Here is a 14,641-nt window from a genome sequence, read left to right as displayed (position 1 = left end):
TGACACCCACCTTGTGTCTCGTCCCCGCTGAACTCACCGACCGCCACCGAGTAGCCTGGGGGGGGGGGGAAGATGTCACCTGTGTTGTCACCAATGTCACTGCACCCCCGTGCCACCCACACCACCCTGACCCCCGTGTCCCCAATGCCCTTGTGTCCCCTGTGTCCCTGTGCCACGTGTCCCTGCACCCCTGTGCCCTGTCCCGTGTCCCTCCTCCATGCCCCCGTGTCCCCATCCCCAAGCCCCATGTCCTTGTCCCCATGTCCCAGTGTCTCTCTGTACCCTGTGCCCCTGTCCCATGTCCCCATGCCCCTGTCCCCCATGTCCCCATGCCCATCACCCCATGTCCCCATGCCCCCATCTCCTGTGTCCTCATGTCTCCCATGACCCCATGACCATTTCCCCATGCTCCATGACCCTGTGTCCCCCCATGTCCCCATGTCCCTGTCCCCCCAAATCCTCCATGACCCCATGCCCTTGTCCCCATGTCCCTGTCCCCCATGACCCCATGCCAATGTCTCTGTCCCCCCATGTCCCTCATGACCCCGTGCCCATGTCCCCATGCTCCATGACCCCGTCCCTCCATGTCCCCATGTCCCTGTTCCCCCCATGTCCTCCATGATCCCACACCCATGACCCCATGCCCATGTCCCCATGCCCCTGCCCCTGTCCTCCCATGTCCCCATGTCCCCATCTCCTGTGTCCTCATGTCCTCCATGACCATGTCCCATGCTCCATGATGCTGTCCCTCCATGTCCCCATGTCCCTGTGCCCCATGCCCTTGTCCATGTCCCCCATGACCCCGTGCACTTGTCCCCCCTGTCCCCATGCCCCTGTCCCCCATGTCCCCATGCTCCATGACCCTGTCCCTCCATGTCCCCCATGACCCTGTGCCCTTGTCCCCCCTGCCCCCATGTCCCTACGCCCCTGTCCCCCCATGTCCCCATGTCCTTTCCCCCCATGTCCCCGTGCCCCCATGTCCCCCATGCCCCCACACCCATGTCCCCACGCCCCTGTCCCCCCATGTCCCCATGTCCCTGTCCCCCCATGTCCCCCGTGTCCCCCCGCTCACCCATGTAGCTGTCGTCGTGGCTGGGGGCCGCCTGGCGCGTCTGCAGCTGCCCGGCCACCTCCTGGATGAAGTACTCGGGGTAGCTGGAGGCCGCGATCTGCTCCTGCGTCGCCGACATCACCTGCCCTGGGGGGGGGCGGCCCCTCAGCACCGGGGGGGTCCGGGGGGCAGGGACGGGGGGGCAGGGGCAGGCAGGGGGGTTAGGGACAATCAGGGGGGTTTAGGGACAATCAGGGGCTGGCAGGGGACAGGCAGAGGACTTTAGGAGCTGGCAGGGGTACGTAGGGGCAGGCAGGGGGTGGCAGGGGGATTTAGGGACAATTAGGGGGGTTTAGGGACAATCAGGGGTAGGCAGGGGCTGGCAGTGGAGTTTAGGGACAGGCAGGGACAGGCAGGGGATGGCAGGGGGGTTTAGGGACAATCAAGGGCTGGCAGGGGACAGGCAGAGGACTTTAGGGGCAGGCAGGGGGACTTAGGGGCAATCAAGGGATTTTAGGGGCTGGCAGGGACAGGCAGGGGACAGGCAGGGGACTTTAGGGGCAGGAAGGGGTATGCAGGGGCAGGCAGGGGGGTTAGGGACAATCAGGGGCTGGCAGGGGCTGGCAGGGGAGTTTAGGGACAGGCAGGGGGTGGCAGGGGGATTTAGGGACAATCAGGGGAGTTTAGGGACAATCAAGGACAGGCAGGGGACAGGCAGGGGACAGGCAGGGGGGGGTTAGGGACAATCAGGGGGGTTTAGGGACAATCAGGGGCTGGCAGGGGACAGGCAGGGGACTTTAGGGACAGGCAGGGGGTGGCAGAGGGATTTAGGGGCTGGCAGGGGGACGTAGGGGTAGGCAGGGGGATTTAGGGACAATCAGGGGGGTTTAGGGGCAGGCAGGGGACAGGCAGGGGCTGGGGTCTCACCTTGCCAGAAGTAGCTGCCGGGCCCCCCCAGGAGCACCCGTCCTGCCTGCAGGGAGACCAGGGGCCCCCCCTCAGCCTGGGGCACCCACCAGCACCCCCTGCACCCCCTATATACCCCCAGCCCCCTATATACCCCCCCTCACCCCCCATACCCCCCTGTGACCCCCAATACAGCCCCCAGCCCCCCAATACCCCCTTGTACCCCTGCCCCCCCACCCTCACCCCCCCCCAGGCCTATGGGTCCTGGTCCCCCCATCCCCATGCCACCCCCCCGTGCCCCCCATGCCCCCCACCTGGGTGAACTCGGCGCTGAAGCCCCCCTGGCAGTAGCCCTGCCCGGCTGCAGAGTTCAGGTCTGTGGGGAGAGAGGGGGAGGTGGGGGGGGTGGGGGGGGCATGGGGGTGCCACCCCCTAGGGTGGGGGTCTGGGGTCCCATGGGTGCCAGCCTGGGGGCCATGGGGGTGATACCCCAGAGGTGGGAGGCAGGGAGGATGCCTGGGGGGGTCCCTGGGTGCCAGGCAGGGTCTGGGGGGGGGACACCGTGGTGGGGGGGCTGGGTGTGTGTGTGGGGTGATGCCCAGGGACCCATGGGTGCCAGGCAGGGGGGGTCTGGGGTGTCACCCATGGGTACCAGGCAGCGGGGGATGCCCAGTGGTGCCACCCATGGGTGGTGCCGGGCTGGGGAGTGCCCAGGGGTGTCCCTGGGTGCCAGGCAGGGTCCGAGGGGGGGGGGTCACCCTGGGGGGGGGGTGGGTGTATGTGGGGGGGGGTGATGCCCAGGGACCCAGAGGTGCCAGGCAGGGGGGTCTGGGGGTGTCACCCATGGGTACCAGGCAGCAGGGGATGCCCAGTGGTGCCACCCATGGGTGCTGCTGGGCTGGGGGGGTCTGGGGGTGCAGGGGGGGGGGCGCGGGGGGTGCCCACCTGAGCGGCAGGGCGCGTACTCCACGAACTTGGAGAAGTTGCCGATGGAGAGGAAGCAGGTGCCCACGGGCTCGCGGGCACCCCCCTCCTCCTTGGGGGGGCTCCAGCTGTACAGCGGGGCACAGGCCTGGGGGGGTGAGGGGGGGCTGTGGGGCGGGGGGCACACACAGAGGGACCCCCTGCTCCCTCCGTGCCCCCTGCTCACCCCCCCGTGCCCCCCAGTGCCCCCCCTGTACCAGGATGGACGCGTTGTGTGCCCGCACGGTGGCCCCGAACCACTGCAGGGACTTGAACTCGACGGGGTCGGGGGTCTCGGTGCTGTTGCCCCCAAAGTCGTGGGTGCGGGTCCCTGGGGGGGGGGGAGGAGAAGGGGTCAGGCTGGCACCCACTGCCCCAGCACCCACGGGACCCCAGAACCCATGGGACCCCAGCACCCATGGGACCCCTGCCCCAGCACCCATGGGACCCCAGCACCCATGGGACCCCTGCCCCAGCACTCATGGGACCCCCGCCCCAGCACCCACTTCCCCAGCACCCATGGGACCCCAGAACCCACAGGACCCCCACCCCAGCACCCACAGGACCCCCGCCCCATCACCCACAGGACCCCAGCACCCATGGGACCCCCTCCCCAGCATCCATGGGACTCCAGAACCCATGGGACCCCTGCCCCAGCACCCATGGGACCTCCGCCCCAGCACCCACGGGACCCCAGCACCCATGGGACCCCCACCCACCCACGGCTCCCCCCGGGTTTATCATTAACCAGGCGGGACAAGAGCCCGGCTGGGAGGACAAGGCCACGGGGCGGGGGGACATGGCCGTGGGGGACGATGACGTGGGGCTGGGGGGGGCTGCTGGAGGGACCCATGGGGGGCTCCGGGGTCCCATGGGTGCTGGGGGTCGTGTCCTTGTCCCCAGCCATGCCCATCCCTGTCCCCATGCAGTGCCTGTCCCCATGCCCAGGGGGTCCTGTCCCCACACCTGGGGGGTCCTGTCCCCACCTGTGTCCCCATCCCTGTCCCCCACCCGTGTCCCTGTCCCCATACCTGGGGGGTCCTGTCCCCACCTGTGTCCCCATCCCTGTCCCCCACCCGTGTCCCTGTCCCCATACCTGGGGGGTCCTGTCCCCACCTGTGTCCCCACCCTGTCCCCACACCTGGGGGGTCCCATCCCCATCTGTGTCCCCATCCCTGTCCCCCACCCATGTCCCTGTCCCCACACCTGGGGGGTCCTGTCCCCACCTGTGTCCCCATCCCTGTCCCCCACCCGTGTCCCTGTCCACATGCCTGGGGTGCCTCATCCCCACCTGTGTCCGTGTCCCTGACCTCCACCCGTGTCCCCCATGTCCCCACCCGTGTCCCCGTGTCCCCCCCCGTGTCCCCGTCCCCTTACCGATGTGGTCGAAGGCGATGGCGGTGCAGCCGTCACCGGGGGGCCAGGGGCAGCGGTACACGGCCCCCCCCTCGGTGACATCGGGCTGGCTCGTGTTGGCTTTGGGGGCACCCACCAGGATGCTGACACTGGGGGGGGGGGGGGCGAGTGGGGTGCTCAGGGGGGTGGCTGTCCCCAGAGGGGACATGGTGGCCATCGGACACCCCCCCCCGAGCCCCCCGGGGAAACCTCCCGGCTCCGGTTACAGGAAACGCTCCGGACGGGGACAACGGGGCCCCGGGACCCTCGGAGGGGACAACGGGGCCCCGGGACCCTTGGAGGGGACAACGGGGCCCCGGGACCCTCGGAGGGGGCCAGAGCGGGGACACCGGCACCGGGGCTCAGCCCCAACACGAGGAGACCCCCGGGGCCGGACCCGTCCCGGTTCCCGTTCCCCCATCCCGGTTCCCGGTTCCCGTTCCCCCATCCCGGGACCGCCCCGTTCCCGGTTCCCGCCCCAGTGTCCCGTTCCCCCATCCCATTCCCACTTCCCGTTTCCCATTCCCGGTTCCCGTTACCCCATCCCAGTCCCCGGGACCGCCCCGTTCCCGGTTCCCGTCCCGGGATCCTGCTCCCGTTCCTCCCGTCCCGTTCCCAGTTGCCGTTTCCCATTCCCACTTCCCGCTGCCCCGTTATACCCCGCCCTACTCCCGGTTCCCGTTACCCGCTCCCCACCGCCCCTCTCTCCGCCCCATCCCACCGCTCCCGGTCCCGCCCGTTCCCCATCCCGCTCCCGGTGCTCGCTCCCGCTCCCCGCCCGGTGCCCGGTGCCCCGGGGCGGGGGGGCCCATTCCCGTCCCCTTCCCAGTTCCCGGGGCCGCTCCCGGTGCCCGGCCCCGTCCCGGTGCCGCTCCCTCTCCCCGCCCCGTCGCGTCCCGGTGCCGGTGCCGCTCCCGGTGCCGCTCCCGGTGCCGCTCCCGGTACCTGCGGGGCTCGGGCAGGTAAAAGTCCAAAGCGAAGCCGAAGAGAGACCCGGGGGCCCCGTGGAAGGCGACGGGCCGCGAGTCCTCCAGGTTGAAGGCAGCGACGGGCGGCGGCGGCAGCAGCAGCGGGAGCAGCAGCGGGAGCAGCGCCCGGGACCGGGGCCGGGGCCGGGGCCGGGGGCGGCGCGGGGGGGCCGGGGCCGCGGCCGGGGCCATGGCGGAGCGGGGCTGGCCGGGCTCGGCGCTGCCTCCTGCTCCCGAGTCCCCTCGGAAAGTGCCCGGGGGGGGCCCGGCCCGCCCCGCCCCGCCGTGACTCACCGGGGAGGAGCCAGAGCCCCGCCGGGCACCGGCACCGGCACCGCACCGGGCCGGGCCGGGGGAGCGGGGGACACGGGGCGGCGGGACATCCCGGGGGGAGAGGGACATCGGGGACCGGGACACCCCGGGGGCACCGGGACGTCTCGGGGGGAGCGGGACATCGGGGACCGGGACACCCCGGGGGCACCGGGACGTCCCGGGGGGAGTGAGACATCGGGGACCGGGACATCCCAGGGGGAGTGGGACATCCCGGGGGAGGGGGACATCAGGGACCGGGACACCCCGGGGCACCGGGACATCCCGGGGGAGCGAGATATCAGGGACCGGGACATCCCGGGGGCACCGGGACACCCCGGGGGCATCGGGACATCCCGGGGGGAGCAGGACATCAGGGACTGGGACACCCGAGGGACACTGGGACACCCTGGGACACGGGGACATCAGGGATGGGGACACTTGAGGGGCAACGGGACATCCCGGGGGCACTGGGACATCAGGGACCGAGACAACCTGGTGGCACCGGGACACCCCAGGGGCACCAGGACACCAGGGACGGGGACACCTGAGAGACACTGGGATACCCTGAGGCCACTGGGACACCAGGGACACCCGAGGGACACCAGGACACGAGACACTGGGGACCAGATCAACTCGAGGGACACCAGGAGACCGGGAACAGGGACGCCGGGGAACGGGATACCCGAGGGGGACTGGGACAACGGCAACGGGGACACTGAGGGGACACTGGTGGGACCAGGACACAGGAACTGGGACACCCGAGGGGACTGGGACACTGGGAACAGGGACACCAGGGACCAGGATACTTGAGGGGGACTGGGACACTGGGAAGGACTGGGACACCGGGAACTGTGACACTGGGGACACACTGGGGAGAATGGGACACTGTGGGGACACTGAGAGACCAGAGGAGAGAGGGGCCTGGGTGGCAATGGGACACGGGACTGGGACACTGCGGGGGGGACTGGGACACTGCAGGGGGGGACTGGGACATGGGGGGGGGCGTGAGGGGACACAGGAGGACACAGGCCACTGGTGAGGGGACGGGGACAGAGGGGATGAGACCCCAGGGGATGTGCGGGCAGGAAACTGGGGGGTACTGGGACAACGGGGGGGACACGGGGGACAAGGGGGGCAGGACAGCAGGGTGTGCTGGGACACTGGGGGTCCTGGGACACCGAGGGGACACAGGGACACCATGGGGGGACCGGCACGGGGGGACATGGGGGGGGGACAAGAGCGGCAGGGATGGGACATGGGGGACAGGAGCGGGACAGGGACGGGGGGACGCGGGGCTGGGGACAGCGGCGAGGAGGAAGGGGAAGGGGGGGGGACACGGGGGGGGGGAAGGGGACACGGGGGGGGCGGAAGGGGACACTGGGGGGGAAAAGGGGACACGGGGGGGGGCGGAAGGGGACACGGGGGGAGGAAGGGGACACGGGAGGGGGGGAAGGGGACCCGGGGGGGGGAGGAAGGGGACATGGGGGGGGGGAAGGGGACACGAGGGTGGGGGGAAGGGGACACGGGGGGGGAAGGGGACGCTGGGGGGGGAGGGAAGGGGACACGGGGGGAGGAAGGGGACACGGGGCGGGGGGGGAAGGGGACCCGGGGGGGGGGCCGGATCCGGCTGCCGCTTCCTGGAAGGAACCAGCGGAAACGGGGCCGGAGCTGGAGCCGTTCCCACGCGGCTGCGGGGGGGGGGGGGCGGGACCCCCACGGGGGGGGGGACACGGAGGGGGGGGGGTCGCGCCACACGCGTGTGCAAACGCTGCCACCCCCCCCCCCCCCCGCCACGTGCTCGTGCAAAGGGTGGGACCCCCCGCACCGGGTGGGACCCCCCCCCCCCGCAACCACCTCCGTGAGGGGGGGCCGGGGGTCGGGGTGTGTGCGGGGGCGTCGGGGGCGTGCGGGGGGGTGTCGGGGGGGGGCGGAGGTGTGTGCGGGGGCCGGGGAGGTGCGGGGGGGTGGGGGTGTGTGTGGGCTGGGGGCGTGCGGGGGGGGTGTGCGGGGGGGCCGGGGCTGTGTGCGGGGGCCGGGGGGGTGTGCGGGGGGGTGGGGGTGTGCGGGGGCTGGGGGCGTGCGGGGGGCGCCGGGGCTGTGTGCGGGGGCCGGGGGCGTGCGGGGGGGTCGGGGGTGTGTGCGGGGGGTGTGCGGGGCCCGGGGGGGCCGGGGGCCCGCCGCATTCCTGCGCCGCTGATGCAATGGAGCCGCCGCAGCCGGGCCGGGGGCTCGGGGGGCTCCTCGGGGGGCTCGGGGGGGGGGCTCCTCGGGGGGTCCCCCCCAGCCAGGCCCCGCCGGCGGGGGCCCCTGCCCAGCCCCCTGCCCTGGGTGCTGTGTCCCCCCCCCCGGGGGGTGCGTGGGGGGTTAGACACGCGTGTGCCCCCCGTGGGTGGGGGGTGTGTGCCCCCCGTGGGTGGGGGGGTGTGTGCCCCCCGTGGGCAGGGGGGGGTGTGTGCCCCCCGTGGGCGCGCTGCCCGGGGGGACAATGGGGACGTTTCCGTGGCCGGGGGGGGGGAAGTGACGGGCGGGCGGCGAACAATGCGCTGGCGCCGGGGCCCTTCCTGCCCCCGCACACGGGCGGCCCCGCTGGCACCCCCCGGGGCACACGCGTGTGCCCTGACACCGTCCCATGTGCACGTGTGTACCCTGACACCGTCCCCTTGTGCACACGCATGTGTCCTGACACCATCCCCTTGTTCATGTGTGCCCTGACACCATCCCCTCGTGCACACGCGTGTGCCCTGACACCGTCCCCTGTGCATGTGTGTCCTGACACCATCCTCTTATGCACACGTGTGTGCCCTGACACCGTCCCCTTGTGCACACACATGTGCCCTGACACCATCCCTCGTTCATGTGTGTCCTGACACTGTCCCCTTGTGCACACACATGTGCCCTGACACCATTCCCTTGTGCACATGTGTACCCTGACACCGTCCCTCACACACACGTGTGTGCCCTGATCCTGTCCCCTTGTTCACGTGTGTGCCCTGACACGGTTCCCTCACACACACATGTGCCCTGACACCATCCCCTTGTTCATGTGTGTCCTGTCGCCGTCCCCTTGTGCACACGCATGTGCCCTGACACCGTCCCCTGTGCATGTGTGTCCTGACACCATCCCCTTGTGCACATGCGTGTGCCCTGACACCATCTCCTCGCACATACGTGTGTCCTGGCCCCATCCCCTGTTCATGTGTGTCCTGACACCGTCCCTTCTCACACACGTGTACCCTGACACCATCCCCTTGTTCACGTGTGTGCCCTGACACCATCCTCTCATGCACACGTGTGTGCCCTGACACTATCCCCTCGCACACACGTGTGTGCCCTGACACTGTCCCCTTGTGCACACACGTGTGTCCTGGCCCCATCCCGTCCCCCGTGTCCCCGTGCAAGGGCCACGAGGGTGCCCTGCTCGTGCCTCAGTTTCCTCCAAGCTCTCTCCCCCCACCCTGGGCCTGAGCGAGCCTGAGGGCCCCCCCCATCCCTGTGGGTGCCATCCCCATGGACCCCAACCTGGGGACACCCCATGGGCCCCCCCATCCCCCTGACACCCTGTGGGTGCCACCCCCACATCCCCACATCCCCCCATCCCCACCCCGCGTGGGGTCAGGCCTTGGGTGCTCCTGCCTAAGTATGGCCAGTGCCGGGGAGCGTCCCTGAGTCACCGGGGGGGCCGGGGGGGCCCCGGGCCTGACTCACCGCCACCGCCAGCCCCTATATAGCCTGGGCCGCCGCCGGGGCCACGTCACCCCCCGGCTGGGGCTGCGGGGGGGGGGCTGGGGCTGCCACAGTGGGGCCCCCCCATGAGTTGGGGGGACGCAGGGTGACATCCCGATGAGTGCTGGGGGGGGGACACACCAGTGACACTGGGGCAGCCCTGTGGGTGGGGGGGCGCAGGCAGGGCACCCCGGGTGCCCGGTGGGTGCTCGGCCTCAGTTTCCCCGTGCGGGGGGCGCGGGCGCTGGCACGATGCCGCGGGGCTGGCGCGGGGCCCGGGGCCGGGCGCGGAGGGGCCCCGCACGGCGGCTGCTTCCCAAAAAGGCGCTGGCGGCTGCAGGCGTTGGGGAGCGGGCGCCCGGCCAGCCCCGGGGGGCCCCTGCGGCGGGGGGGGCCGGGACACGGGCAGGGGACACGGGACATGGGGCAGGGACATGGGCAGGGGATATGGGACACGGGGCAGGGACATGGGACACAGGGCAGGGGACACAGGGCAGAGACATGGGCAGGGGACACGGGGCAGGGACACGGGCAGGGGACATGGGCAGGGGACACGGAACATGGGGCAGGGGACATGGGACAGGGACATGGGGCAGGGACATGGGACATGGGGCAGGGACATGGGACACGGGGCAGGGGACACAGGGCAGAGACATGGGCAGGGGACACAGGACATGAGGCAGGGGACACAGGACAGGGACATGGGCAGGGGACATGGGACACAGGGCAGCAACACAGGCAGGGGACATGAGACATGGGGCAGGGGACACAGGGCAGGGACATGGGCAGAGGACATGGGACATGGGCAGGGGACATGGGCAGGGGACATGGGACATGGTGCAGCAACACGGGCAGGGGACATGGGGCAGGGGACATGGGACATGGGGCAGGGACACGGGCAGGGGACACACGCAGGGGACACGGACAGAGGCCATGGGGCAGGGGACACGGGCAGGGGACACAGGGCAGGGGTGGCACTGCTGTGTCAGACACCCATGTGTGCTCGCGGCGCTGCCGGGGGCTTGCTGGGGGCACAGGGACCATGTCACCCCCCCCCATTTTTGCCCAGCTGCCTGCGAGGCAGCGCGGGGACACCCTGACGTCACCTGGGGACACCCCGACGTCACTTGGGGACACCCCCCCGGGGGCTCCCACCCCCTTTTTCCATCCGCGGTGACCACGGAACCAAGCACGGGACGTTTTGAGGCCAAACCGGGTGGTTTTAGTGCTGGGGGGTGCCCAGCCCTCCCCTCCCGGCCCCAAAACCCGCGTTTGGGGGTTTTCTGCCCAATTCCCGAGTCCGAGCTGGGGCCAGGCCCTGGGGGGGGCAGCACCAGAGCAGGATCGGGCCCCACCCGGGAGAAAAAAAGCCCAAAAAGGTGTTAAATGTCCCCAAAAAAGGTGTTAAATGTCCCCAAAAAGGGGCTTTATGGGGAGCGATTCCCACTGGAATCGGGGCCGGGGTGCTGCTGGGGGGCAGGGGGGGGGACACCGAGGGGACGAGGCTTCTCCGACCCCCCCAGCCACGGCTCCAGCCCCCGTTTCAGCCCCGGTTTGATGGTAAATGGGGGGTTTTTGTGTCCCCCCCCCTGCAGAGCGACTGAATCCCGGCACGGGAACGATGGGGGGAATTTTTATACTGGGAATTGTGTCGGGGAACTGGTGGGGGCTGAGCCCCACATCACCCCACGGCGGTCACCCCTGCCTGTACTGGGTGGGGGGGGTCTCTGCAGGGGTCCCCTGCGAGGGTGGGGGGGGGACACGAGGCGTTTCATTAAGGAGAAGGGGTTAAAAAACGTGTAAAAAGGCTAAAAAGACACTAAATCACCCCAAAATTAACACAGAGAGGGGATGGGACCCTCCGGGAAGGGGGGAGCGGGGTGGGGGGAGCCAGGAGGTGCCATCCCATGCTGCTCCCCAGACACGAAGGTGACATTTGTGCCACCACCAAAAAATAACGCCTGATTCTCCCCCCTCCCCACCACCTTCCTCATGGGGAGGGGAAAAACCCGACGGGGTTGGAGTCATGGCCGGGGGGGTCCGGAGAAGCCCCGTCCCCTCGGTGTCCCCCCCACCCGGCACCCCCAGCAGCACCCAGGACCTGGGGAGGGGGGATGCCCCGGTGGGAATCGCTCCCCCAAGGGGGGGCTCTGCTCTCGGAGAGAGAAAAATAACAGTAAAATAGGTGGAAAAAGGAGGAAAACGGGTGTCGTTTCCCACCCGGCTCCGACCCACCCGCCGGGATCCACCCTCGGAGCGAAGCCTCCCGGTTGCTCGGCCGTTGTTGGCACGGTTCGGAGCACACATGAAACTGCTCGGGGAGCCACAGGGGAGAGATGTCAGGCAGAGCCGAGGCGTTTAAACAGGAAAAAAAAATAGCTGGAGAAATTCCTCCTTAACCCTTGCGGAGCGGGGAGGGAGGCGGAGGGGTTTCACCTGCGGGAGCAGCGGGGATGGGGTTTGGGGCCGGGGAAAAGGGGTTTATGGAGGTGAACCCAGGTGGGCACCTGGAGGGGCTACAGGAAAGCGGGAGAGGGGCTTTGGACAAGGGCATGGAGTGATGGGATGAGGGGGAAGGGTTTTAAACTGCAAGAGGGGAGATTGAGATGAGATATTGGGAAGAAATTGTTTGCTGGGAGGGTGGTGAGAGCCTGGCCCAGGTTGCCCAGAGAAGCTGTGGCTGCCCCCTCCCTGGCAGTGTTCAAGGGCAGGTTGGATGGGGCTTGGAGCAATCTGGGCTGGTGGAAGGTGTCCCTGCCCATGGCAGGGGGTTGGAACGAGATGGGCTTTAGTGTCCCTCCCAACCCAAACCAGTCTGTGGTTCTGTGATTCTAAGAACAAGGGCCGGGTCTGACACTTGGGCCACACCAACCCCCCTAATGTGATTTCAAGAGAGATGTTGAGGGGTTGGAGCGAGTACAGAGGAGGGCGACCAAGGTGGGGAAGGGTCTGGAGGGTCTGACCTACGAGGAGCGGCTGAGGGAGCTGGGGGGGTTTAGCCTGGAGAAGAGGAGGCTCAGAGGTGACCTTAGTGCAGTCTACAACTACCTGAAGGGAGGGTGTAGCGGGGTGGGAGTCGGCCTCTTCTCCCAGGCAACCAGCGACAGGACAAGAGGACACAGCCTCAAGCTTGGCCAGGGGAGGGTCAGGTTGGACATTAGGAAGCATTTCTTCTCAGCAAGGGTCATTAGCCATTGGAAGGGGCTGCCCAGGGAGGTGGTGGAGTCACCATCTCTGGAGGGGTTGAAGACAAGACTGGCCATGGCACTTAGTGCCCTGGTCTAGTTGCCATGGTGGTGTCAGGGCCATGGGTGGGCTCGATGGTCCCAGAGGGCTCTTCCAACCTCAGTGATTGTGTAAAACACGCCGGGAGCGGGGGGATAAACCACGGCAGCCCCAGGTTAGCGCTTGGCAGGGGAAGGACAGAGGAAGGAGCGGCCGCTGTCGGATGAGCCGCGTTGAGCCTCCTCCGGCTCGGGCTGGGCGGGAGGAAAAGCGGCTCCCAGCTGGGCCGGGCCCCGGCTCTGCCAGATGTGCCTTAACGGGAGTTATTAGTCGCCGCGAAACGCGGCTGCAGCTGCATTTCTGGCCCCGGCCGAGGGAGGAATTAATTGCAACACCAGATCCCTCCTCCTCCTCTGCCCCGGCCAGGAGAGACCGGCACAACCCCCCCCCACGCCGCACGGGGAAGGGGAGAGATCTGCCCTCGCCGTGAACCGCTGGAAAAAAATTAAAAAGACTCAAAAAAAGCAGGTTTTTCCCCCAAATTCAGCCCCGTGGGGTCCTGCTGGGGGTGTCGGAGGAGGCGGGGGGTGAGCGCCGGTGACACGCACGCCCCATTTCCACACGTCCCACCCCGAATCTGTCGCCTCCTCCCAGCTCTCCTCGGTGGTGGGGGGGTCCGTGGGGCCCCCCAGGGGCTCCGTAGGGTCCCCCCCACTGGAAGGAGAGGGGAGAAGGAGCTCAGAGGGGTGGGGGGAGCATTGGGGGGATCCCCCCCCCCCCAATTCCTGGCACGCCACGGTCAGGGTGTGACGGGTGTGTGTCACCGCCAGGCTGGCAGTGAGGGGGGGGGACAGTGTGACACATTTTTGGAGGCGTACACGGCGTGGGGGGAGTTAACGAGGCTTCCCCAGCCCCCCCCCCCCCCCCATCCCTGGGTGGGGCACCCGCAGCGCGACACCCCGGGGACGCAGCCGGAGCACGAGGCGCCCGCGTTGCGCAAGAGGCACTAAAATAGCCCCCCCCCGAGCCCAAAATCTGGGCAGTGCCCGCCTGGCAACGCCTGATCTGGGGGGAGAGGGACTTGGGGGGGGTCTGGTGTCCTGGGAGGGGGGGACAGCAGCCCCCCAAGTACTGGGACCACGGTGGTTGGGGTCACCTTGAGCTGGTCCGGTCACAGACGTCGTTGTCGTCGCTGTCCCCGACAGAGGTCGAGTTCAGGGGGGGTTGGGGAGGGGGACAGCGGGGCATGGGGGGGTCTGGGGGGACAAGGACACCCTGGGGGGGTGACAGGGCATGGGCAGGGGGCTACGGGGACACACTGGGGGGATACAGGGACACACTGGGCGGTACAAGGAGGTGTGTGAGCTCCGGGGTGACGGGGACACACTGCGGGGTATGGGGACACACTGGGGGGGTGACAGGGACACAGGCTGGCCTGGGGGGTTGTGGGGACACACTGGGGGGGTATGGGGACACGGGCTGGTCTGGGGGGTTGTGGGGATACACTGGGGGGGTATGGGGACACACTGGGGGGGGGGTGACAGGGACACGGGCTGGTCTGGGGGGGTATGGGGACACACTGGGGGGGTTATGGGGACATGGGCTGGCCTGGGGAGTTATGGGGACACACTGGGGGGGTGACAGGGACACAGGCTGGTCTGGGGGGTATGGGGACACACTGGGGGGGTGACAGGGACACAGGCTGGCCTGGGGGGTTTATGGGGACACACTGGGGGGGCTATGGGGACACACTGGGGGGGTTAGATCCCGTTGTGCACTGGAGCTGTTGCCCCCCGCTGTGTCCCCCCCCCATGGTGCAAAAGCCCCCTTGGAGGAGGGCAGGAGGTCCCACCCCCCCCTCGTCTGTGCCACAGGGGCAGGGCCAGCACGGGGCATGCTGGGAGGGCAGCCAAGGGGGCATGGGGGGGACGGGGCAGGCCGGGAGCCCCCCCAAGGGGAGGGGGACAGGCTGGGCCCACATCCCCACCCCATGGGTCCCCCCAGAGTCCATCCCATGGGGGTGGCCCGGTCCCCACTCCGCAGGGTCCCTTCCGCCCCCCACCCCGGGTGACAGGACACCACCACGCTCACAGGCAGC

The 14,641-nt window shown here is 69.3% G+C and overlaps 1 protein-coding gene across 1 annotated transcript in view; it reads right to left on the bottom strand.

Annotated features, from left to right (window-relative positions):
- Window positions 1–5,475, bottom strand: part of ITGA5 (integrin subunit alpha 5) — a 7,402-nt gene extending 1,927 nt beyond the window's left edge. The window contains exons 1-8 of the mRNA XM_068410700.1: window positions 5,261–5,475; window positions 4,298–4,425; window positions 3,139–3,251; window positions 2,903–3,029; window positions 2,272–2,333; window positions 1,979–2,024; window positions 1,073–1,198; window positions 11–55 (exon numbers count right to left, since the gene is read on the bottom strand). Of these exons, the coding sequence (XP_068266801.1) occupies window positions 11–55; window positions 1,073–1,198; window positions 1,979–2,024; window positions 2,272–2,333; window positions 2,903–3,029; window positions 3,139–3,251; window positions 4,298–4,425; window positions 5,261–5,475 (862 nt within the window). The remainder of the gene's footprint in view (window positions 1–10; window positions 56–1,072; window positions 1,199–1,978; window positions 2,025–2,271; window positions 2,334–2,902; window positions 3,030–3,138; window positions 3,252–4,297; window positions 4,426–5,260) is intronic.
- Between the last annotated feature and the right edge of the window lie 9,166 nt (window positions 5,476–14,641).

Source organism: Nyctibius grandis, chromosome 11, assembly GCF_013368605.1.
Source record: "Nyctibius grandis isolate bNycGra1 chromosome 11, bNycGra1.pri, whole genome shotgun sequence".
In the NCBI taxonomy this organism is placed as follows: Eukaryota; Metazoa; Chordata; class Aves; order Nyctibiiformes; family Nyctibiidae; genus Nyctibius; species Nyctibius grandis.
The sequence above is the reverse complement of the archived record's forward strand: the minus strand, read 5'-3'. Positions and strand labels throughout refer to the sequence as shown.